Source organism: Pezoporus occidentalis, unplaced genomic scaffold, assembly GCF_034315485.1.
Source record: "Pezoporus occidentalis ecotype Australia unplaced genomic scaffold, CSIRO_AGI_Poc_V1 ctg35, whole genome shotgun sequence".
Classification (NCBI taxonomy): domain Eukaryota; kingdom Metazoa; phylum Chordata; class Aves; order Psittaciformes; family Psittacidae; genus Pezoporus; species Pezoporus occidentalis.
The window spans coordinates 3,286,224-3,311,986 of record NW_026915483.1 but is presented as its reverse complement, the minus strand read 5'-3'; the positions used below and the strand labels follow the sequence as shown (position 1 = coordinate 3,311,986).

Below are 25,763 nucleotides of genomic sequence, written 5' to 3'. Positions count from 1 at the left end.
AAGGCTCATCCAGTTTCAACCCCACTGCCATGGGCAGGGATACCTTCCACTAGACCAGGTTGCTCCAAGCCCCGTCCAACCTGACCTTGAACACTGCCAGGGATGGGGCAGCCACAGCTTTTCTGGGCACCCTGTGCAACTTCCTGCAGGGGGGAAGCTGACAAACACAACCTTTGTTATGGTTCAGAAAACCTGCTACAGAGAGACACATTAGAAATCAGTTTTGCTGCTCCCAAAATAACTCGTTAACCTGTAGCTTGATCACACAAACTCAGCCACAGTTAATAAATACCTGCCTCTGACAGTGGATATTTGCATTATCATTTGCATAAAGTACAGAAATCAGCAGTGAGGCACATGGGATCTTAACTAGATGTTAAGGAAGGGGTGAGGTTCAAACTTTGAGGCAGAGAGGGGAGTACATGTTGCACAGAGGTAAGCAGATAGCAACGCCTGGGTGGTTATTTCTCTAGCTTCTGACAGCATGAGCACCCAGCTGCGAGATATCCCCTGCACACAGCATATGGGAGTGTACTTCTTAGTAACTTTGGGGCTGTGAAAAACCAGGGCACAGATTCATGAAAGTCGAACAACCCTGGTGGATTATTTCATTTAAGTAATGCTACTTTACCTTGGGGTGTACATGTGTGTTCCATTCCTCCAGCAAATGCTTCCAAAATAACCTGTCTTGCTTCCCTAAGTATGTCTGAAAGGGAAAATCAAAATGGCCAGAAAATAGTTCCACCCCCTCCCAGGACAGAAAGTCTTCACAAGTGCCCATATATTTCTCTCATCAAAAAATACATCAGAATTTACTGTAGTATCCAAAGAAGGGAAATCCTCTTTGACACTTAGAGGGTATAATAATTTGCAAAACTGCTCCCTTAGTTAGCCATGACCCTCAATATACCTGAATAGGTCAACTTGACCATGCAAAGTTCTCATTCATTGCATGCCAAGTGTTAGAAGGATTTCATAAGAGCACTGAGGGCCAGTTCATTTATCATTTTTTTTTTTTGCCATGAGAGCAAAAGGGAAATCAAAGAAGATGGTTGAACTGCTTCTGTCCCAGTTTTGGCTCTGGTCCCCCTCCGTGGCCATTACAAACCAAGAGTGGCTTCCAGATATGTCTTAGAAAGTTCAAGCCTACCTCCTCTGTGCTGGCTTCATCATTTTCTTCTGCTAGGTCTTCAAGGGGACACATCCCTGGTTTGTGACAGAGCAGTTGCAGATCTGGACAGGAAAGTAGGCAGGCAAGTGGCGCCTTTGCTCTACTGGCTGTTTACTCCAAAGAGATCTTCCCAGCAACAGAAGGCTGCAAACAGAAAAGATATCAAGACTGTCCAGTACATGCTGTCATAGGTTGGAAGAAAGTAGCTCACCTATGAAGAACAATGCTGCAATCACATAAAATAAACCAGTGACTACAAAAAGAGGCCAGGACCCATGGGTACTGCTCTTCAGTACAACTGGAGAGAATGGAAAATTCTGAAACGGTGACCAGGAGCATGGATCTCCTAGCAGAAACTCACCCAAGGCTAGGATCATCATGCAGAAGTCTCCAGACATGTGGGTACTGCAATGCATGGCTCATGAGCAGTCTTCTGTGTAGCTCAGGCAGCCAAGGCAGCCTGACTCACCATCCATGTGTGCAGAGCTCATCTGTAGATACACCACCACCACTAGCCTGGATGCTGATTTTTTTCTGTTGTGAGCAGACTACCAGGTGAACAGCCTTTAAATCACAACCAGACAAGTTTACAGGCTGGAGGTGAGGGGCTGAGTGGGTGGGAGGGTGGAAATAACACCTGCAAGAACTCAATAAAAGGGGTACCTTCCCAAACAAGAGAATTTCATGTTTTCCTAGCCTGCAATGACTGAGCATCATTAGACAGTCCCTGAAAGGGAACAAAGGTTCTCAAATGAAGAGTATAATTTACAAGCAGATGTGCTAAGCACTGTCAGTACATCAGAAGCCACATATAAGGCTGGAGTTTTGTTTAAACAGCTAGGGGAAAAGAGGCTTCTTGTTCTCAGCAATGCAGTAGACTCCTTTGCAACTAGCATCACTGTACTCTCCACCTCCCTTTTGCCACCTGGGAAGGTTCCTTACTAAGGATGTTGGGAAACTCAGTATGAAGCATTTCAGGGTTTTCCAATGTGCAGCAGTATCAGACTGGAAAGCCCTACTTGACATTCCTGCTGTGATGACAGCTCCAGGCAAAGGCAAGGAGGAAGTGAAAGGGAAAGATGATGTCACCTGCATGTAAGCAAATGAGAAGTTAGACCTGAATAACAACAAGGAGACAGCAAAGCAGAACAAAGCACCTTCCACCCCAAGTAACAGCCTTAAAAAGAAAAGGAAAAAATGACATAGATACATTACACACAATTAGAGAAACAACTGAACAAGCATCAAAGCAATGTATCACTGGGTTAACTTGCAGAAGTTTACTAAAAAGCATGCAAGAAATGTATCACAAAGCCAGTTGAACTCAATTGTATTTCAACAATAGGTTTATTTTAAGAAACATAACATGACATTAAGTAAAAATGCAAAATTGTGCAATTATGGCAAAATGTTTAAAAATCCACACATTTGCCCTCATAGGACTACAGTACTTCTTACTAACATACCTGAGCACTGAATGTTGGATGCCATTTCTAAACAGCCTTACGAACAGGGAGCTCTTCGATTTCTTGTAGAACATACACACACTGCATGGTTGGTGCACCAGAACTGCTTTTAGTTAGGCTAAATTTTACTGATGGAATCAAGTGTAAATTACAAAATGTTGCCTTCTAAAGTAACTAAGAAGTCTGGAAGAAGAGATTTACACGCACAAAGTCCTCACAATGCTAGAAATTCATTTAATAAAGGGCAAGAAATGAATGCAGAAAAAATACCAAGTGGGGGAAAATGTACAGATTACTGTTTAAATATTATCAGTACCTTTGGTGCAATTACTTTTTTCTCTTGTGCTGTGCAAGTTTACTTAAGCCTGACTCTAAAGCAAAACTTTAGCAGGAATCTGACTTTCAGCAAGACGTAGAAGCATTTAAGAATTGGCAAAATGTCACAGCTACATTACTGTCTCAACAAACTCCTCATGCAAAAAGTTTAGTATATTCTACTCCCACAGCAAGTTCCAGGATTTAACTTTTAAACACATAACAGACTTGGATCACACCCTCAGTTTGAATGGTTAAACAGAATGGAGATCTTCGTACTTTAGTGCAGATAAAACAAAATGAACAAACCTACTGTAGAATTAACCACAGCATATTGTACTTCTATACATCACATGACCAGTCAACTGCTAACTCAATTCTATTTCATAGTTTCAAGTAATATATTGAAATTTGTTCTACTAAATAAATATAGATTGTCAAAAAGCAGCAAGAAGTCTTGTAAATATTCAACCAAGCTTAAGAAAACCCAAAACAACAAAAAACCAAAATCAACCAAAAAAAAAGAGAGAAAAAAAATGTACATAACACTTTGCAAAGAAATGGTTTTACACATAAATGCAACACTGTTAGGGAGGGTGCTTCAGAAAGCTTGCAGCTAGAGGCCTACAACAGAGCAAAGAGCTAGCCAAGGACTAAGCGTAATTGTAAAAACGAAGCCAGTTGCCCTTTAAAAAAAAACACCAACACTCTTATTCTTGGCTATGGATACACTGAAAACAGTATCCAGAGGAAAACTAAACAAAAAAACAACACACCTCAACACTGTTGGAAAATGCAGTCTTAGCAAGAAGTGTCAATTCAGGTGCTCATGTTCAAAAGCAGCGGCTTGGTGAGTCTCTGGAAGATGAGGTATGTAATGCAAAGAGGCTTTTTCTTTTTTTCTCCTTTTCATTTCACAGTTTTTTGTGTTTGTTTTTGCCTTTTAAACACTTTGTGCAAGAATTAAGAAATAGAACCAGGCATGTATTGTTGTGGATGAGAAAGATCCCATTTGGGAACAGTAACGCCACGTTGTAAACAAACAGTATCAAAATCCTCAGCCATGCCAGGGGGGATAAACAACAAGCTAAATATTTGGCTTACTGAAATATCAGCTGTGAAGCCAGATAGTGGTAAGCACTTACAGTCAGCGATGGCCACTGCAAGTTAACTGATTTCCTTAGGTCAATTGGAGAAAACAGGGAAGAGTAAGATAACATACTCACAGCTCTGCAAAAATTAGAGCTGTAACAAAGTAAACCTGGTGAGCCCATAGATGTTTTGGGATTCATCTTTTCCCTTTTAAATCCAGTTTTCAGTACTGAAGTAGAGGTTGAACTTTGAACTCATTTACTACTCAAAAATAAACTAAATGTTAAATACGTAGAGAAAAGTGTTGCAATACATTGGATTCCTATTGCGCATTTGCACCTCAGAGCATTTAGGCCATGGACACTTATTGTCAATTTTCCTTTAATACACCAGATAATGAAGACAGCTCAGTAGTGCAAATTTTCACATTATAGATCAGAATGAAAGAGGAATTATTTGAGGGCTTGACTGCCAGGAGAAAAGAACAACAACTTGTAAAGTTAAGCCACGCTTTTCCAAACTACTGGAGCACGTGCCAACTCTGCACATAGCACTGTACTTCAGTGGAGACAAACTGAACACTCCACACAAAAAGAAAAGAAAAATAATCACTATTATGAAGGCCGTATCCTGTCACCATTCTGTGCAAGAATACCACTGCAGTAAAAATGTTATGTTAAAAAAGACAACCTGATGACAGGACAGGGCCTCACGACAGACACATTTCATGGAAACTAACAGGCTGTCTTAAACAGTAGCATAAAGCTGGCCCATTTCAGACAAACAAGTATTAAAAACGTACTAGCACCATCAACTTTTGGGTTAAAGCCCTTTATGGGATGGAAAAAAAGGTGTTAAGCAGTGTTAAAAAAAATACATGGTTTTACAACACTACGTCTATGTGGCAGAAAGTAGGTGTTGGGATTCCACCCCCATCATTAAGCTCAGAAATCCACAGACAAGAAGTGGTACAGTAATGTGAACAGGATCCATCCGGGGCAAAGGTACTCTGTGCTCCAATTCTGACTCGAGGACTTGAGTTTTCCTCCTAAATTGTAGTGCACAAACATCACAAAACATCTTCGCAGACTTCAAAAATAGTACAAAAAAAAAGAGAGATCATTATGAATCAGGATCTATCATTCCTCTATGTACTTTCAATCTAGACTAATAAACAACCAAAGAAAACCAACGTAGTGATATTGCCTCAAAATTTACCCGTATTTAAAAAAAAAAAAAAAAGGAAAGGAAAAAAAAGAAAAGTCACTTCAAAACATCTTGGACATCCTTAGCTAGTAATGCTAGATTTTCTTTCACTGTAGTGCATAGTTATCCTGGCTCTTCCACTTAATTTGCTCTTACAAAACCACCCCTCTAGTATGACATGACTACACATGGTAAACAAGTGTTTACCAGGAAAAAAAAAAAAAGAATGCTGATAATTGCACTTTGTAACCTCCTTCTCATTTCCCAGGAAAGCATCAGTAAATATGAAACTGAACCAGTATTCCCTCCCCAGACTGCAACCTTTAAAGAGCACCCGTCCCCATACACAAAAAACGGTCTGTTTCAGCTTACAATAAATACTGACAGGATTTCTTTGTTTTCTTTTAAGACATGTTTTCTCTAGCATCATATCACCACTGAAATCACTAAGGCCTGTGACTGAAAACAAACAAGATTTAAATAACTTTCTGAAGACACTGCGGATACAATTTAGCAACAACACATTCAAAATGCCGGCCCAAATCCCAGAGCCTGTCGGGAGTCTCATAGACCTTTTGCCATTGGTCAGTAACCTCATCATACTGGTAGAGTGAATTCTTCCTGCTGGTTCTGAAAACATGTTCTTCAACAGTGACTTGAGTAGCTCTGACAAAGAGATGGAGTTTGTTTTTGAGGAGTACGAGTTTTATATATGGATTAATGGACTGATCACAAGGGAAGTCTTTTTTTCGAGTCCACTTATTTTGTTCAATGTCATAGGCCTCTACGGTAAACATACGTTGATGGTTTCCACAGGTTCCAGCTATGTAGTAGATGGAGTCATTGTACACAGTTGCCAAGCCTTGGAGTCTAGGCACAGTCATGGGGGTCAAAAAGCCCCAGTAATCCTTCTGAGGATCATAGCAGAGAAAAAATTCCCCTGAAAAAAGAGAGGAAAAATAAAACATAACTTATGCTTCATTCTCAGACCAGTAATTCTGCAGCTACTAAGCTTTCAGATACGTTCTTCCATAGACACAGTCTACCAATTTTTAAGTGCCCTGATCCCGTAACAGAAACCCTAGCACCATGGCCTGCTTTCGTCCAGGTTACAAACACATGAGTAAAAACTACTTTGAGTTTCTATTCCAGCCGAAGAAGAGGGAATGTGAATTGTATCAGAAATACAATGTTTTACATATTTACTAGATGTCCTTCAATACTTCTAAACCATGCTTACTAATGTGGGACAAATTCTCTTAAGATTCTAGGCTTGAAATGTCTGGAGTATTTGTTTTGTTCTTTAACATCTTCACAATAGGTCATCTACAGACCATGGCGTCCCTGAATTCAGTGCCAGAAAGTCATTAAACCTGAGCAAACAATTGTGTCTTGCACCACACACAGACTTTGAAACCATTTGTATCAGGAAGCTGGGTTACACATTTGGGTTGATTTGCTTAGGAGGATGCCAGGTGAGTATTTGCATGAAGCTACTGATTCATCATTAGTTTCGTGATGCGATTACAAAACATCTCTTCTGTTCACTGCACAGAGAAGCATCTACAGGCTCAGTTCAGCTGACTGAAAGCTTATGCTCTGCAAACTTGATGAAAATAGATAAAGATTACTCTGTCTTTTGTAAAGCTTGGGGAAATAAAGGTCTAACATTTGCCAAATACCAGCATAATTCAAACCATATATAATTTCACATGGCTGTTTTAAGAATCTTAATTAAGCTGCTGTGTAACCAAGCACCTCAAGTATAACAAAGAATACCGCAGTGATACAATAAAATGGGGACAACTTAAAAGCCAAGCCTTACATATAATACATTTTTTGATAATTAATTTTTATTCCAAAGTGTAATCTCCTATGACTGATGCTCATGTTCCATTGGTATTTAAACATTCAATCCTTATTGACTACTTCAAACTTACTACCTTTCTCTAGAAAAGTTACTGAAAGTTAACTTTTTTATACTACTTCAGTGCAACTCAATCAAGGTTTTATCTACCACACTCAAACAGAAGAATTGCCTATTTCCCATAACTTAAATCTTTGTAATCTGCTGGTTGCACAGTGAAATACCTTGCAAGCATTGAGCTGTCATTTAAACCACTGAAGCACAGAATTAATGCAGTTAAAATCTGTAAACAAATTATGCAGGTTATAAAATTGTTTATTTTTTTAGCAGTTCTAACAAGCTTTTAACAAGTTAAATCATAGACAAGTTTGGGTTGGAAGGGACTTTAAAATTCATTCTGTTCCAACCCCCTGCCACGGGCAGGACACCTTCCACTAGAGCAGGTCGCTCCAAGCCCCATCCAACCTGGCCTTGAACACTGCCAGGGATGGGGCAGCCACAGCTTCTCTGGGCAACCTGTGTCAGTGCCTCACAATCCTCACTGAAAAGCAGTTCTTCCTTTTCTCTCATCTAAATCTATTCTTTCATTTTAAAGCCATTACCCCTTGTATTAAAGTATTACATTAAATATTCTTGTGTTCTTCTAACCACCTAAAACAGATGTCTGACCCAACAGAACAGACAGAGACAACTTGCTAGTGTAACACAATTATTTAAAGTCACAATCAACAAGAGTCAAATCTGATACAGAAACTACAGAAGTCTCTCCCAGTCATGTGGAAGCCCAACCTTACCAAGTAGCAGGAAAGCAAAGTCAAGAAATCCACTTGAGTTCTTCAAGTACATAATAATGACCTTACAGTATTCTCTATCCTATTTCTTTCTTCTGGTCCAGCTTTGTATGGAGAGCAACCCAAAGAGGGTGTTGATGTGAATCTAGGACTCCAACTTCTGCAGGTGTTTTCAGAGGTGGCCTTTAGCAAAACATAACCAAGACACCCTCTCTTCTTTCACTCCACTTCTTGGGACTCTCACTACAGCCCCATAGACCAGTCTCTGCCCTTTTATGCGCAGACTGCTGTATGGCTCAAAATACAAATAGGTATTTTATAGAAGAATGAATAATAAATTATTTGATCCATTCTGATAATTATCCTGTTTATTAATTTAATAATATCTAATACACCAATAAGTCCGATTATTTTCTTGAAGAAAGGATGTAAAGGCACTATATAATTACTGATCAAAGAAACAGAGCTAATTAGAAAGAGAAATCACCTTTCTTAGTTTCCAGGTTGACTTCAAATAGCAGGGTAGGGGATGAAATGAAGGTTTTCAGTGGTCACCAAGAATACAGACACCAGGAATTTTCACAGGTTTAGCTAAATAAAATGAAACCTGCTTTTTCAGAGGACAGTATCTTTTCTTCAACATTAGGGCATTTCAACCAGATGAAGATTTAATAAAGAATTTCGACAGTAAAATTTAATACTATACTGTTGACTTAGCACCACCAAAATTGCCATTTGTGCAATACTCAATGCTACAATTCAGTACACATTCCCAAGGCATGAGAACTCAGGCAGCAACCTCACTCTTCCTCACCCACTGCTTTCCCTAGCCTTCATTCCACCTTGTTGTTCCAGGTATACTCTAAATGTCCGGGAAATTTAGGTTTTCCAAGGTGCTTAGGGAGCATAGTCAGATTGAACAATCCCCACTACCAACAAAACACCATGTAGTCAAACCACCTTACCCTGTAAAACATAGATGTTATCCTTATATTCCACAGCACTATGAAACTCCATTGCTACCGGCATTGGACAGACAGCCATCCAACAGTTCTCTCGGCTGTCGTAACACTCCACAGACTTGAGTGAGTTACGTCCATCTCCTTCATAAACACGACCACCTATTGCATACAGTTTACCACAGCAATGAACCAGTTTGCAGCCTATTCTGGCTCGCAACAAAGGAGCTTTCGGAATCCACCTATTGCCAGAGTGATCATACATCCAAAAATCACTCTCTGCTCTGTGGTCAATGGAGACCTCACTGCTGCTTGGTCTGTAACCACCCGCAATATAAATATCATTATCAGGAGATACAAGAATTCCAACCTCCCTCAAGTCATTTGGTGGCTTGCATAGTTTAAACACTCTCCCTGTGACCGAATCTAAACAAGGCACTGTTTGCTTCTTTCCTGAGTGTTTGTGGGCAGCATCAAAGCATATGATCATTTCAGAAGCGGTCATTCCAAGCCGTTGTGTATAGCCATTGGCACTATGTTGTCCCTTTTGTACACAGCTTTTGGCCATAGCCTGTGCAAACACGGGAGGGATTTTCTCTAAAAATGTCTCTTCCAACAGAGGCATACGGATGCATTTGGCAAATATTTCTGGAAGGTGCACTTCTCTCTTATTTTGTTCATGCTCAAACCACCTTATAATGCTGTCATAAACATGTTCTTCTTTGTCTACATTTAAGTCATCACTGTCGAGTATACTTATCAGTTGGTCTTTTCTCAAGTGAAGAAACTCTTGCTCTTTGGTGACACTCAGAAACTTTTTACGAATGTAGTCTTGTGATCTGTCTTTGAGTTCCTGATGACCATAGTGATCAGCAAAGATAAACACCCCAATGGAGTTCTGTGGGTCCAAATGACTGATCATATATTTAGCACACTGGTCTTGTATGGAAGGGATCTGGAAGATACTAGCTGCAGTGAACAAAGCTTGAACGTTGGCCTCTGTCAGCATTACTCTGGAGGTATATGCATAGTTCAATACTAAATGCATTGACTCTGCTTCAACACCAACTATACGAACTTCTTTCTGGGTACTCTCTGTAAGGCCGCTAGTGAACATAGATCTACAAAAGAGAAACATTCAGCAGTTTATTTGTAATCACCTTCCACGTACATGTATGAGAAATGAAGTTATATTGTACAGCTAATCCCAATCAGTTTGCCCTTGTATCAGCATAAATACATTTATCACTGATGTTACACTGTCTTGTTTGGATACCTAAATTTAAGATCAGTTCTAGACTTGCTGAAACAAAAATGGCAAACTCAAATTTCTTGCTTAATTATCTCATTAACCCCATATTAAAATTCACTCAGTTTACAAGCAAAGCTCTTGACATGCGCAAGTCTTCACATTCAACTTTCAAAATGTTATTTCACATGCACATTCTAGCATACTAGAATATATAACTTTAAAAGGAAACAAGTAGTTTAAATATGCTGTTCTTGTATCCAAGATACCCTCAAAACTGGATGCAATTTTGTTTGGGCTTGTTTTTCTTTTTTTTGTTAAATCATGTAACATTTTCTCCAGTGAAACTCATTTTATAAACAGACACTGCTAATTCACTGGCCTGAAGAGAACAATAACCTTTATTAACTAGGTTCACTGTATTACCAAGTTCCATGGAATATTAGTATAGGTGTGATTTTTAATTTTAATAATGAACTTCAATTATAATTCTGCTTTTGATCACTAGAACAATGGACTATTGTACCTGAAGTAAGGACTGATTGCAGCAAGAACATTCCTATGACAGGAGAATGTTTTCCCATGATCCACCTCCACTACAATATCTGTCAGTTGTCCTTCATCATACATGGTTTTCAGCTGTTGAAGAATACTACAAGCATGGAAGGGGTCCATTCCACTGCTGACTGGGTTTGAAGAAGGAATTCCGTTCAGTGTTTGTGAAAACTTACTTGGTTCTACAAGGCAAAAATTGAAACTGTTTAACTAACAAACAAGAAATACAATACCGCAATGCTCTCCATCCAAAGAAAAACCATGCAGGAGCAAGAATTAGCTCAAATTAATATTTTATACTTCCACATTGTCACTATTCATCAACAGCAAGTCTAACACTTTCAAGAGTAAAGATATAAAGATATCTTTTTTTTTTCAATGTATGCATTGGTTACCATTAACCATTAAATTATATCTATTAACATTAAGGAAAAAAAAAAAACACCAAATAGTTCATGCTTACTCCGTATCACTGGGAAATTAAGTCAAGAATCACAAAGCTTACTGACTTATAAAACAGGAAAACCAAAGAATGCAGAAGAATAACATAAGCCTCCAGCCTACATCATCATTACACAAGTCTATATGCACAAGCTTAACTTCACATTGAAACAGGAACTGGCTTCTAGCTTACACAAGTGATGGTTAATAGCATGGACTCATGAAGAAACAGTAAATATGTTGGGCAACAAACTTAAATTCACATCAGTTTGTATGGATGCTTAAATGTTTTTTTTTTTTACAAATACAACACAACTGCCATATCAAATTGCTTGGCTATGAAGGAGCTCACATATCATTGTGAAAAGTGAATGGAGTGGAGCATATTATTCTAAGTAACATGCGATGTGCCTAATGAAGTAAAGCCCAAAGTGAAAATTGAGCAATACCTCAAGCACGAAAAACTGTTTCGTAATAGCAACCAAATTTTTACGCAACAACAACAACAAAGGAGAGCTCAAAAGAAAAACATTAGGTGGCAAGAGCTGCAAATCAGGTAAAGCTGCTGACTGCAACAGAGAATGCTTCCAACAAACTTTAGGCAACACAAAGGGGCAAAGAGGACAGCAAACAACAATGCCGATGATGAATAGGAAATTTCAATTCTAATTCATAGCGATAAACAGCAGTTACAGTTTCTCTTACTCAGAATTAAGACACAGCTTTGAGCAGGCACAATTAAATCAATGGGGATCTGCTGTTGGGCACACATTTCCCAGGGAGGCTTGGGGCCAAATATCATCAGTGTCTCTATAAAATACTGTTAGGAAAAGTCTTCAAAACACTTTCGTCCCTCCCTCCCTACTCCTCCCATACAATAGTAAATACTTCAGGTAAAATCTACAACAGGGGATTCAAATTTATCACACTAATTGAGCTCCAACATTCAAACCTCACCAATCATTAGGGAAGTGGAGAATTGGTGCTTGTTTAGAAATAGTGTCAATCACCAGCGAGCAAATTCCAAGTAAACAATACTTTGTTAAATCGGCTCCAAGGCTTCCTACCCACCACAGCTTTGATGTACACAAAGCTCTGATGTAGCTACTAACTGCAGGAGAGTTTATTTTTCTAACAGTGAAAAAGATGTAAAACAGTTCTTTTCTGACCCTGACAGTAACTCGGGCAATGAGCAAATACAAGCAAGCCACCGTCTAATGCTAGAATAGGTACTCATGCATGTATTCTATTTAATCCTTACACTATCCACATTTCAGCTTTCACCCCATAAAACCTTCCCAATCATTTTAATCACCTTCATTTCCCTTATCCTGCCCCAAGGATCTTTATCCTCTGTCAATATTCCTCTCACTTGCACCTCAAAATTTAACTGTTTCTGACAGACATCACCCCAAAACACTCTCCATGTTAATTTCTCAGACCCCCCTCCCTTCTCCACTCCCCACACATCCACGTTCATAGACGCCTTTCATCAAGCACAACCCCTCTCGGCTGAGCTCCCCTCACACAGACCACAAGCTTTGAGGTGCCCCTCTCAGGAAACCCTCCCTCTACCCTAACAAAGCCCAGCCCTGCCGCACACCTCACGCGGCCCTGCTCTCTGCCCATACACCATCCCTCACCTCACACCCCTGCACACAACCCACTCGGACACCCTCCTCTGCCATCACCTTCCCCACACCGCAGGCCCCTCATCCAAGCACCCCGGGCCCGTCCCCCCTCACATCCACCCCTCAGCCCAGCGACCCCCACCTCGGTTCTCCCCACGGCCACCCCCCAGATAAAGGCTTCACTCCCCTCCTCTGTGTGCCTCCCCTCCCCAGACATCCCTCACCACACAGGCCCCCCACAGCAGCCACCCCACCCCGAGTGCCCCATCCCACAAGCCGCTTCCCCCTCCAGCCCGCTCCCCCACACGGCTGGCCCGGCCGCACCGACCTCCTAACGCTGCCATTCTCGGGGCCCCGCTCAGGCAGCGGCAGAGAGGGGCGGCCCGAGAGGAAATGTCACCCACTCCGATTCCTCTCCGCGGCCCGCTTACTCCCGCGGAAGCCAACCCCGCTCCTCGCACCGGCCAACCTGAGACGCGCTGATTGGCCACAACCCCCACAGCCTGACGGGAAATGTAGTGCGTGGCTCCATCCGGGCGGTGCACCGCCCCCGGCCGCGCGGGGCATGCCGGGAGTTGTAGTTCTCCGCGGGGCGGTCTGATTGGGTGTTGTAGCTTAAAGGAGGAGGCGGAGGGGGACGTGGGGACGGGTTCTGCCCGTCGCGTAGCAACGCGCCCCAGGGCGGAGCAGCCATTTTGGGGCCTTCAGGCAGGGGGGAGCGGGCATCCTTCAGCACCTTGCTGTGAGTCTGCCGCTCTTTACGGGCACGCAGCAGAAATGGCCTCTCCACGCAAATAAACCCATCCCGGTTCCTGCTTTATCAGCCCTTGTGCTGCCTCTCCTGCGCTCACGGACTTGCAGACCCTCCCAAAGTGGAGCAGAGGCATTACCCAGAAGCTGTGGGCCCAGCAGGCCGGGCAGAGCAGCCACCATGGGCACTGCTGGAAAACGGGCAGAAACGGGGTAGATGAAAATGCCTGCCATCATCCTAATAATGCAAGGATGTGGTTGGGGCAGGGCAGCCTCTGGATGCAAGACCCAGAGCTGTGCAAGGCGGAATTGACCTTTAATGAAGAGCATAATGGACTGCTTAGTCTGAAAGCTCATCACGCCAGGAGTCTTTATTTTACCATTGTTCACAGCACCCAGCGCAGTGTGGCTGGTGCTGAACCAGCCCTACACACAGAGCAGCTGAACAACTCCAGCAAACAAGCAACCATTTTGTTGGCAGTGACCTTTAATACCACAAAAGCACATTTCTCTCCATCCCAGAGATCAAGGGGCTGATATTCACCAGCTTTTCCAGTTCTCTCCAGCCACTGGCCACTGGTTTCGTTCTTGGTAACTGAGTCATTCTCAGAAGTTTGCTGCAGGAGTGGGGTTTTTCCTCCTTTGTGAAATGCAGTTAATGAAGAATTAACCATAATGGAAGCATGACAAAGTCCAGTATGTTTCTCTGGATTTGATGAAAATAGATTTAATACAACTTTGCAGGTTCTAGCTGGGAAGTTCTGTTAAAAACTGCAAGCCAAGCCAATTTAAATTATATTTGTAAAATACATTTCCCTTTAATTCTCAGAAACAGTAACATGGGTCCATCACCAGTGCTCTAAAGTGGATGAATTTAAAGGCAAGAACACTACCACTCGGTGTCGTCTGCCTGCTGTTGACGTGGCTTTGCTTTCACTTGCAAGGCACGGCTTTTTCCCAGTTTAGCAATTATCAGTGGCGTCCAGGCTGTTGTCGATACTAACGCCACATAGCACAGGGATGATAGAGATGCTGAAGAAGGAGGTGTAAAAGAAAATAGAACTTTGCGTCTGCAAATCAATCCTGCAGTTTTTCCAATTTCCCCATTCAGCAATGGCACGGCCTGTGAAATTGTCCCTTGGAATGTAAAACGGAGGGAAGAAGAATACCTCTATTCTTACCTTGCAGCAAATTATACTGCCTGATACAGCTCATTTCCTTTGCTGGGGACACTTGGGCCGGACTGGATTAGCATTCAAAATGCAAAAGCAAAACATAGAATGTTTTTTAATACAGATACCACATTGAACCATACTTTGGCGTGAAAGCTTTTCTTGAAATAGCTTATCTTTGTATGGCCTTTGGTGAAGCACATAAATTGCGATACAAACAGGTTTAAATATTCTTCAGGAGGCATTGGTATCAACTATTTATCTTAGTTCGAAGTCTTCTCAAGTGTAATATGCCACCACGCCTCTCCTCTGTGGAAGCCTTCACTATTAGTCCTTAGTACTTAGAAGACTTAGCACAATCGAGCACACCCACAGAAATCCAAGGACCTGCTTTTTCACCTATCTCTGCATATTATTTACTGGATCACTGAGGTGCAAAATGAGAAGCATGTGCCTGTGCAAGTTGCTCTGAAATCCATGTCAGTCACCTAACATGCTGAAGCTAGGTATTAGAAATGGCATTTGCATTACACACAAATTTTGGAACCTTTCTCTCAGAAATTACAAGATGCTTAATGAGTTCCAGCTCCCTTTGCATCTGCTGCATCCTTTTCTTTCTCTCTTCCGTCATTGTTTTGCCTGCAAAGCGATGCAGGCCCTCTATTCAAGCACAGAACTACAAGTCAGAATATTGGGTTCTCAGCTTGGTGCTGACACTAATTTACTTGCATGCTGTTGATGAAATTATTTGATTTCATGGATTTTGGCTTCCCAGGAGACACAGGGGAGCTATGGATAGACATATTGATGTCAATTCCTTTATCAATATTCTAATTAGTTTGGGTAGGGTGGTTTTGTTGGTTTGTATTTTGGTTGGTTTACGTTTTCTGTTGGTCAGCAATGCACTGAAACTAGTGATACCATTTTGACATGTTGCAAGAATCCAAAAGGTGCTGGTTATTGAGGGACTGGGATGCTTTCACCTATGCTTTAGCTTCACACCTAATTTATCATTCCTTCAGATACAGCTTGAAAACATACATCTGAAAACACTTGGTGGGGAAAGTGCCATGGGCAGGGACAGCTTCCACTAGAGCAGGTTGCTCCAAGCCCTGTCCAGCCTGGCCTTGAGCACTGCCAGGAATGGGGCAACCACAGCTTCTCTGGGCATCCTGTGCTAGTGCCTCAGCACCCTCACAGGGAAGAACTTTTGCCTAAGAGCTCATCCCAGTCTCCTCTCTGGCAGATTAAAGCCATTCCCCCATGTCCTGTCACTACAAGCCGTGTCAAAATCTCCTATCTGGCTTGCTTGTCAGCCCCTTTAGCCAGTGGGAGCTGCTCTAAGGTCTCTGGAGCCTTCTCCAGCTGAACAAGCCCAACTCTCTCAGCCTGTTGAGATGCTTTCCTTCATTACACCTACAGAACAAGTTAATTAGAGAGCTGTGGTTCATCTGCCTTCAACACAGAGACCAAGAAAGCCTCCTATCTTTGGCAAATTATTGGTTTGGGTCATCTGGTAGGGAACTGCCCAAGCCACCCCCTGTGCTCCTGCTGCGCAAGAGATAATGCACAGAGCATTTGAATAATGCCAGCTCTTGCTACTCAGTATTAGGTAAGACTTTTCATACTGCCTCCTGCCAGCAAAATTAAGATAATAAATGCAATTGGACTAAAATGTAAAGAAATATAGAATTAGGGGGTTGTTCAACCAGCTTTTTAGTCTTTTACAGCAACATTGAAAGGTCTCTTTTAATCAGTTGCTCAAGGTAAGAAGACAAGCATTAATTTCCAGCAGAACTGTTTAATTATAAAATTCAAATCAAATACTAGTAAATAATATTCCTTGCTGTCTCCCAGATGTCTCAATAACTAATATTTACAACTCTTCAGTTATTTGTACATGTTAATTTGTGCTGTGAGTCTGTAAGAAGCAATAGAGGTGACAACTGCACTCTGAAACCCCATCATACTTTAATAGGAAAAATCTTGATATTCACTATGGCACAATCTAACCTTGAAAACAATCTTTTACCAGTTTGGCTTTAATGCATAAAACACTGCTCATTTTCTGCAATCCTGTCACCAAGGGGCACATTAATTTAGTTGCACAATAATTTAATACATTGATGTATCGATTGAAGTGGAGAGGTTTTTGTTTAGCGGTTCCCAGAAATAATGCATTTCTTGCAGGATCCTTAAAAGGACAGCTCTTGCTGCAGTTTAAGTAGGGGGAATTGCAGATCATTAGCTAAGGTTGCCCTTCAAATCTGATAGATCCCTCCATACTGAGCACAGTGGGCCTTACATCAAGAGAGAAGGAAAGCCGGCAGGGGGCAATTAATGGGGCAGATATCAGAGTGCCTTTTCTGATTACCACATACAGTACAGTGGATTTGACTTTGCCGAGACAGGCTGGTAGAAACAAGAACCCTGATGAGATATGGCTCTGCTAATGTCAAGAAGTGCCACTTCCTAGCAGCAGGAGCAACTTTATTGAAACCATCTGTTGTTTTGGAAGACACATGTGCATGCACACACATACTTCCTTCTCCCAAAGTTTTTAACCTTCCTCTTAAGGCTGACTGAGATCGCAGAGCTAATCCCTCCTTATCTCTGAATAACAAGCTCTACCCTTTTCAGGAGTCCCAGCAGCTACTGGAAATGTGGTGTGGATGACCAGCATTGTTTAGATGATGTGAGAGTGATGTATTCTGGAGCAGCCACTTCAGAGGAAAATACCCATTCATTCATCATCGACATAAAGTTTCCCAAGAGCAGTCTGTCATTACTAGGAGCCTAACACAGAAGGCTTGGGTATCTGCGTAGAGATGGGAAATCGGTACTCCACTGGATCTGCTCTACACAGGGGACAAAAAGAAGAGGTCCAGCAGGTATAACCCAACAGCAGCCTTAAAGGGAATGACGCTGCTTGGGTTACAGCAGACTCCATGTATGAGCTCTATTCAGATTTGTCAAGTCTCTAATCATATTTTTATGATCATCCCTCCTTAACATGCCACGACTTTTAAGATTCTCTTGGCTGTTACAGAGGGGTGCATCAGAGCCTGGCTGCCACCAAAAAATGTGGCCCCACTGGAGCATTCAGAGACTGAATTAACTGTAGATAACATATTTATGTCAGTATTTCATGCACATCTGTGCATGTTTAATTTCTTATTCCTGAAAGCCGTCTAAAAGCACCACTTGAAAAATAAACAGCAGCTTCTTGCAGCTTTGGACCAAACACTGTGTATCATACCTGGAGTCTCCAAAATCCCTCTCACTGGCAAATATGATCCATATTCTGCAGGGTTCTGGGCCACTCTCTAAACCAAACCACACACAAAGGTGGAATGTGCCCCATCCAGAGCAGGAGGAGGCATGTTCCTGAGCTTGTCTCAGAACTGTGCTGCAACAAGTAGTTTAAACTCATCTCCAAACCCTTCTAGCTACCTCCTCTTTACATCCAGTGGGCCCAGACAAAACCAAACCTTGTAATGCTGGATGAAGCCACAACAGAGAAGAGCAGTAACTTCTTACTGCCCCTTCTCTTCTGCATCCACTTTTGCTTCTACCTACATGTGTGTATTACTAGAACTTTGCAGCTTGCATGTAAAAAACCCAGACAGACCTCCAGGTCACCAATGGCCTGGTCAGCTCTTACAGTTAAGAGCTAGGACTTCAATGCAGTAATGTAGGTGTAAACTGATCCATCCACTAGTCAGAATGGGATTCAACCAGGGGAAAGGTGTAGCCACTTCCCAAAGAGTACAGATGGCTAAGGAAAGGGGAGAGAAAAAAAATAAAGCACTTCTGCTGGAACAAGTCATGAAGGTTAAGAGCAAACTCATTTTCCTTCTTAACTGGGGGAGCTGGCATAGCTGCAACCATTATTTGTTTCTTTTTAGGGATAGTACAGTAAACTTCAACCACTCAATACCATCCAGTGAGCCATTCTGAAGTTATTGCTTAGAGCTGCTGAGTTTCTTAGCTCTTTCTCCCTTCAGTAACTTTTGTGTGTGTGTTTTAAAGAAGTTGAATACAGAAGAGACAATCCCTGGAGCTGCAACAGGAAGGAAAGTATCTCTCCCCTTCAGTCTTTCAGCCTGAAGAACTCTGAAAGGTTAATACACTGCAGTTATTTTCATAACACAAAAGGCCCATTGCTTAAAAAAAGTGTCTTAGCAGACGTCTGATTCTTAAGGGGCATTTTTGAGTCAATGCTGTCTGACAAGATGGGGCAGTGTGGGATTATAGACCTGTTCACTAAATGCAGAAAGGTAACAATCATAAACAAATTTAACATCCTTGAAAGGGTAATGGATAGTGTGAATATTTTTAGAAGTGTCCCTGTATTTGCTTTCCTGTATAGAGGAAAGCCCAGTGGATCAGCTTTCATAAGGAAGTAAGTTTAATACCTGGTACTAGGTTTTTAAAGTAGTGGGTTGAGATACAGGTCTCATTACCTGCCCTTATTTGCTTGACTCACCCAAACTCAGCTGCATCATTTATGTTCTATGGCTTGATTTGGAATGTTGCACTGTTCAGGACAACTTCAGTTTACATATTTCTGGGTACTGGCAATTTTTGTTTTCTGATTGTGGCTTTAGATCCTTATCTCATTGTGGTCAGTAGCTTTATTGTTGAATGGAGAGACACTGAGCTGAGGTCCTCAGAGAATCCTGGTCTGTTATTGACTGTAAAAGTGTATTTAATTGTTGTGTGTTAAAAAGAATGAAAGGTTATTTCCTCTAAAATCCCTGTGCAGCAGAGTAAATCAGATAATTGGAAGTCAGACAATGGGTGGATTCCTAGACGTTATTTGCAAATACTGTGTTTGAATATACAGAAAGGAAGATGACTCATTCTGGATTCCAGAGGAGCAAGATGGACAACAGGGTTTTCTCCCATTTGAACCCCGCCCTCCTTCAGATAAGGTCGTTCAGGTATATACTTATGTATATACACACCAAGGACATACTAGCAGCAGTAAAGCTGCAATGATGCCAGCTGCAGTACACACCAGACACCCAATTTAGGCTCTAAAGGCTTCAGTGATTAACCTGCTCTTGGGTCTCTGAGCCAGTCAAGTTGCAGCCAGCCGAACTCTCCCTGCACATGCTGCCATTGCACCCCTGAAGCAGAGGAACCCTTCCAAACTGAATGGCTCCTCCAAGAGTCTGCTTTGATGATATATGGAAAACAATTGCCGGTTTAAAAGGCCATTTTGCAACCTGCCTTTTTGAAAATCCTGACACACCTTTAAAGCCTGGAACTGTGGTCCTCATAGAGGAGGCCTTGAACTCTCTCTAGGTAGTCCACTTTCATATCCTCTTGGATGGAACACTTTCATATCCTCTAAGCTCATGTATTTCATGGTAATAAGCTGTGGGATTTAACTGTGCTGAGACAACATGCCTGCTCTTTAACCTAGAAGAATAAAGAAGAGCTTTCCAAGCAAAAATAGTTAAGATAAAATGGTTCATGTGATACTTGGAGCTAGCAGGGCATTCACTTTTTTTGCTGTTGGGTGGAAAGGGGAAGGGATTCCAAGAAAGCAAGCCTACAAACATGACTGCGGGAATGGCTGGGTCAGCTATGGCCCACACACCCATCAGCTCCTTGGGAAGTCTTCAGGCCTCAGCAGCTCATCAATCCCTCCCAAGACCTGGCTTGGGAAGGGCTCGTCCACCTGCTGGGAAGTGACCCATGACTCCTGCTGCCCTAAACAAACTTGAAGGCAAAGCTCATCAGCAAAACAAGGAGCATGGGAATTGAAGGGCAGGGAGAATGAGTGAGGACTTTCATTCTCACATTGATCGTGCTTGCTCGTCATAGGCATGGAGTGCACTCAGAACTCAGTTCTTTTACTAATCATAGCAATAGTATAAATGCTAAAAGGGAAAGTAATTTTAAAGCCACTTCTTGCAGAGATTGTTCTCATTTCTAGCATGCACTGTGCAGGCATGATCTCGGGGCACTCCCTCACCATTCTTTTTACATTTTAAATGAAGAAAAATTTAATTTTTCTTCTATTTGCCAAAGAAAATAGCAAGTGCACTTTGGGGAACTGGTAAGACAATGAAGTACCATTTTTAGCAGCTAGCATATCCGCTCCTTTCAGCTAAAAGATTCAAATCTTTATAAATAAGGATTTTATAAATTCAGATCTGAATAAAGATTCATCTTATCATTGAAAGAATTTAAACTCACTTCTATCATAGTCAATATAAATGTCCCCTTCAGGCAAAGGGAATGCTGGGAGAAAATTCACTGTGAGCCAGTCACTCCTCCACAGAGCGGTGGAGATGAAACTTGGGGATGTAAGTGTCAAGAGTTGGGAAAGCAGAAGTATGTATTTGTTGAGGTCGGCTCCTTTCTGCTAATGATAGTAGCTTCCTGAATTTATACAGACTATTGAGCCTGGCATTACAGCTTTCCTGTCAGGAGTAATGAACCAAAACATACACACATTGAACAATACACATAATTTAGACATGTGTGTAATACACTATGCATTATACATATTTTAACTCAAATATGTAGGCCTGGCATTCAGCTCAGATGTAGACCTGCAATTAGATGCAACACACATGCTTTAGTAGGGCATCTGTTTCTTTTAATATATTAAAACCCTTACCTTGCAGACAGAGGCCAGGCTTAGCTCCCTCTCTCATTGTTCTCTATCTAAAGCTGAAATGTGGGATTAGTTCCACTCTCCGAATTCAATGCATAGCTAAGCTTACCTGATGTGACTTGAGGACAGCTACTCAGCAGGGAGGTTTGAAACCTAATAGTGGAACAGGAACAGAGAAACTAGAGAAACTCCCCAGCGACTACAGTGCACTAGTGTGTGAAAGCTGGAGCTGTCATTTCAGCCACATGTCAGTGTGGGAGCTGTGGACTGGCTCTTGGCAAATGCACACGACAGGGAACAAACTGCAGTTCCAGAAGAAGAGGCTTGAATGGTATCAATAAGGGAAGGGTGAGAAGCTCAGTGCCAGCATTTTTGAAAATTAGATTGACTGGAAAGTTTGCACAGCAAAGTTTGGGATGTAACACAGCAGTCTCTAAAAATCCATTTTGTTTTCCAAGAGCATTCTGGTTTTGTTTCCTAAATGTTATGGCATAAAGAGAAAAAGAAAAGCAGCAGCAATGGCAAAAAGGAGATAGTCCAACCCAACTGCCAGAGGAAGTTGTGACTGTCACACCACAGTGCTCCACAAATAGCCGTGGCCATGTACCAGCTTCTGTCACCCCATCCTCTGGCAGACCTCACCTGGCACATCAGAGGGAGATTCAAAGTTGAATAAAGAGCATGGAAAAAGAACACACATAAGTGTGGAAATCAGAGATGCCTTGCAGAAATAGGGAATTTGTTTCCTTATAACCATGATCTCACCCCAACCTCTCCTTCACCAAATATGTCCATAGAGCTCTTCACACACATCAACATTTCTGTATTAAATCTGTCAACATGACAACCCAAACATCTCCCCTTCAGTGATATGCTCTTGCCAACAGGTCTTGGCTGCTCTGTGTGCCAGTGATGACTCAGATATGAGGTGCTAGTGTGGATCCACACACAGTCAAGGGAGCTATGTCATTGACTGAGTGACTTCTTGGTCAGGAGCTCCCCGTCAAGTTGCCAGGCTGGTTTCAGTGAGCTGCCTCCTGTTGTCATCCCATCAGCTAGTGGTACTGCAAACCCTTTGTCTTACCTCTGTTGTCCTCCTTCCCTGAAATACGGTATGGCAAATTCACTTTCAATTTAAGCAAAACACCCTCAAACACTACTTTGCATGACCCCAAAACAGATGCAAAGAAAATGTACCCCCAAGCCTTAATTTGCTATGGTTCAACTACATCCTGTTGATTTTGAGGCTAAGTATTTCTGTGCTGCAGCTGTGCAATTCAGCATCACCTCAGAACCCTAGCTTACACCACTGGGGCATCCTTACTTGAAGACAAAGCTCAGAAGAACACCAGCACATAATGAATGCAGTCCAATTTCCAACCAACAATATTCATTTCAAGGCCAGGATCTTTCAAACCCCTTCTGCTGTTACACATTACCTGCCAAACCTTCCCACACTTGTGGACTGGAACAATACCAGAAGAGTTGGTTAGAGTTAGTAAATAACATGGGATGAAAACAAATTAGGAAATAAAAGGACCCTTGAGAAATTAGGAAGAAAACTCTACAGCCTTTCAACTTATTCATGATTTACTAGAAAGTTATAAAATTTGGCAGGCCTAAGAGCCAGCAAAAAATGCTTCTAAGGTCAAAATACCCCAATTTGAATAGCTAAGTTACAGACTGAAAGCCTGGGGAAGTGTTTAAAGTAAGCTAGAAAGGAAATCAACACTCCCCCCTTCCCTCCACCCCAAACCTTTGTTTAAAAAGGAAACAAAAACGCTAATCTTCTGTGGTTAAGCACAAAGGCTTAAAGAGTGGCTGACAAACAACATGCATTATTCAAAGACAAGGTTACTGCTATTCTACACGCATCACTCTAGAATGGAAGCACAAAGCCACACAAGCACAATTTCTGTGAGTGTTACATTGGTAAATAGCTTCAAATAACCACCATTAATTGCATCAACATAATGTAGCCTTTCTGGATCTTTAAGGATCCATAATAGACTGTCTAAAACCATAGAGCCTGATCCCAACCTAAACTAAGCAGGTTTTATATATTACGTGACCGCAGTGGGGCAAGTATTACATTATGTTGAAGAGGGCTGCTCAGTATACAGTATGCTAGAGATTGGAAGGGACCTCAAAAGATCATCTAGTCCAATCCCCCTGCCGGAGCAGGAACACCTAGATAATGTTACACAGGAATGTGTCCAGGCGGGCTTTGAATGTCTCCAGGGAAGGAGCCTCCACAACCTCCCTGGGCAGCCTGTTCCAGTGTTCCGTCACCCTCACTGAGAAGAAGTTTCTTCTCAAGTTTACTTGGAACGTCTTGTGATCCAGTTTGTACCCATTACCCCTTGTCCTGTCATTGTTTGCCACTGAGTAGAGCCTGGCTCCATCCTCGTGACACTCCCCCTTTATATATTTATATACACTAATAAGGTCACCCCTCAGTCTCCTCTTCTCTAAACTGTAGAGACCCAGCTCCCTCAGTCTTTCCTCATAAGGGAGATGCTCCACTCCCTTTATCATCTTAGTTGCCCTGCGCTGGACTCTCTCCAGCAGGTCCCTGTCCTGCTCAGAAGCAGCCTCATTCTTCAATCTGATATTGGGCAAGCATCCAGGAGGGTTGAAGATCAATAATTACATGAAGCATTTAGAGTTTCCATGTTCATAATTATCCCCAGCTTCCCTAAATCCAGAAAAACCCTCATTTCCTTGCGGCCTAAGTCTGCATGGGTCTATATATGTGCAAACCCCTTGTCTTAGAAACGGGCTTTACGCACGCATATATGTATGTGCATTAAACCCATTTCTTTAGCAAGAAAAGGGAAGGAGGAACAAGCAGGCCTGTTTTAGAACTAAATGACCCAGATCTCAGACCACAGAAAGGAACCTGTGCATTAAACTAACTGTGTCTGCTTGGGAGGAAGCATTAGCAGCCTCCACAAGCCTACCCTTGACTCAGCTTCCAACTAGGGTAGCTTGGGATCTTGTTAAGAAGCATTGGGATGCCTTTGGCTCCACTGTATCTTACTTTGCCGCTCACCTGCAGGTCTCATCTTGCTGTCCTATAAACCCTTCGGCTTGCTTGGCAGTTTGCTGTCCTGCAAAGGTCATGGAGGGCAAATCTGTTGGCCTGACTGGGGCAATCAGACTAAGGGACTTATTAGTAAGCTTTTCTAAGGTGGCAGCACATGGCCCAGCATCTCTGAAGGACAAGGTAGAGAGCAGAGCAGCAGGCACCCCAACACATGTAAGACAGTCCTAGGACTTACCTTTGCAATCCCCAGAGTACTGCAATACTTACAGCCCTACTAAGGATTCCTGTAGGCCAGAAAGCCCCTTTATTGCCACTGATACCTACACAGCTGTGATAATGACCTAGAGGGAGACAACCTGGTGCTGGTCTCGCAAGGAAAATCACCTGATGTTGCAGCACCTCAGGTTGATGAAGAAACCAATGTAGCAGCAAACGGCAGTGCTGTTAATGGCACAGCTGTATGCAGTGATTTGTTTTCTGTCAGTGGGTTTGGGAAGGGATGGGAAGTAGGAGAACAGTCACAGAGAAGCTCAGTTACAAAAATTCAAAGGCAAAGCTCCCAATTAAACACGTAGCAGTCAAGCTAAAATTATAGGTGACAATTACTGTAACTTGATTAGGCACAATAACAAATTCACTTCTCTAAATCACTTTCACAACTCTCCTAGGAGGTCTGAAAGATGTAGTATATGAGGTTCATTTAATTTCTAATGTAGTAATTATCACTACTGAGTAAAAAAAAAAAAAGAAAAAAATAGCAGTGACAGACCCAGGAAATAAAATTAGCACTTGAGGTTTTAATAAAATTTTTATGTGCAACCCCGTTGGTTAGAAATTGTTTAATCAATCTTATCTGGTTCACAGACTTTGTGCTGAGTTTTTGCTTCATGTTATTACAAGGCAATATGCTGCAGCACCTTCTTAGCATCCCAAGCTGCAAAGCCTAAAGACTATTGCTATCCAAAGCTGGTGCAAGCTCCTCTTTCAGTTGTGAACACCCAGTTTTGTTCACGTGCTGATGGCTGTTTTCAGGTTATACAGCTGGACATAAGTACTGGTAACTCAGGAGAAGGGTCCAGCCTGCTCTGCCTGGCTGCCCCAGTAGAATCTCTGCTCTAGGTGGTAGCTTGTTTCTGTGGTAGCAGAGGTATCTAGTGAGATTGGTCAGGTTTTCAAGCTATTCATATGTAGGAGACACTGTTGGTCCTTTCTGAAGGGGCTTCATGTTCCAGGCTTCAGAGTAACACTGAAGAGATATCCATCTCAGCCTCTCCTGGTTCTCCAGGATGACCAGGCTGTGATAGGGACACCAGGAGCCCAGACCAGTGGTTTGCTCAGGGACAGTGGAGGGACATAAAGAAACTTAAGTTGGCATTTCTGCGATTTTCCTGTGTCCTCAAGCTCCTGGGCAC

The 25,763-nt window shown here is 42.1% G+C and overlaps 1 protein-coding gene and 2 long non-coding RNA genes across 4 annotated transcripts; 1 reads left to right on the top strand and 2 right to left on the bottom strand.

Annotated features, from left to right (window-relative positions):
• Nucleotides 1-2,499: 2,499 nt before the first annotated feature.
• KBTBD8 (kelch repeat and BTB domain containing 8) lies at nucleotides 2,500-13,231 on the bottom strand. Of its 2 annotated transcripts, none has more exons than XM_062630276.1 (4): nucleotides 13,072-13,231; nucleotides 10,643-10,853; nucleotides 8,874-9,988; nucleotides 2,500-6,190 (listed from the first exon to the last, which is right to left on the bottom strand). In XM_062630276.1, the coding sequence occupies exons 1-4, from the start codon at nucleotides 13,085-13,087 to the stop codon at nucleotides 5,727-5,729; spliced, it is 1,806 nt and encodes a 601-aa protein (XP_062486260.1). In that variant the 5' UTR covers nucleotides 13,088-13,231; the 3' UTR covers nucleotides 2,500-5,726. The 2 variants fall into 2 exon arrangements, with proteins under 2 accessions (XP_062486260.1, XP_062486261.1); XM_062630277.1 differs by having other exon boundaries at nucleotides 10,643-10,802; nucleotides 13,072-13,230.
• Nucleotides 13,232-17,138: 3,907 nt separating this feature from the next.
• Nucleotides 17,139-25,666, bottom strand: LOC134169578 (uncharacterized). The gene is made up of 3 exons (XR_009966930.1): nucleotides 24,587-25,666; nucleotides 18,606-18,781; nucleotides 17,139-17,483 (listed from the first exon to the last, which is right to left on the bottom strand). It is a non-coding gene; the product is annotated as an uncharacterized LOC134169578 (long non-coding RNA).
• LOC134169579 (uncharacterized) lies at nucleotides 23,308-25,106 on the top strand. Its single transcript, XR_009966931.1, has 2 exons — nucleotides 23,308-23,424; nucleotides 23,897-25,106. It is a non-coding gene; the product is annotated as an uncharacterized LOC134169579 (long non-coding RNA).
• Nucleotides 25,667-25,763: the final 97 nt, after the last annotated feature.

Coding starts and splice junctions, on each gene's coding strand:
- KBTBD8 (XM_062630276.1), bottom strand. Junction 9,989..10,642: donor GCAATCAGTCCTTACTTCAG/GTACAATAGTCC, acceptor TCTCTTTTGTAG/ATCTATGTTCACTAGCGGCC. Junction 6,191..8,873: donor TAACATCTATGTTTTACAGG/GTAAGGTGGTTT, acceptor CTCTTTTTTCAG/GGGAATTTTTTCTCTGCTAT.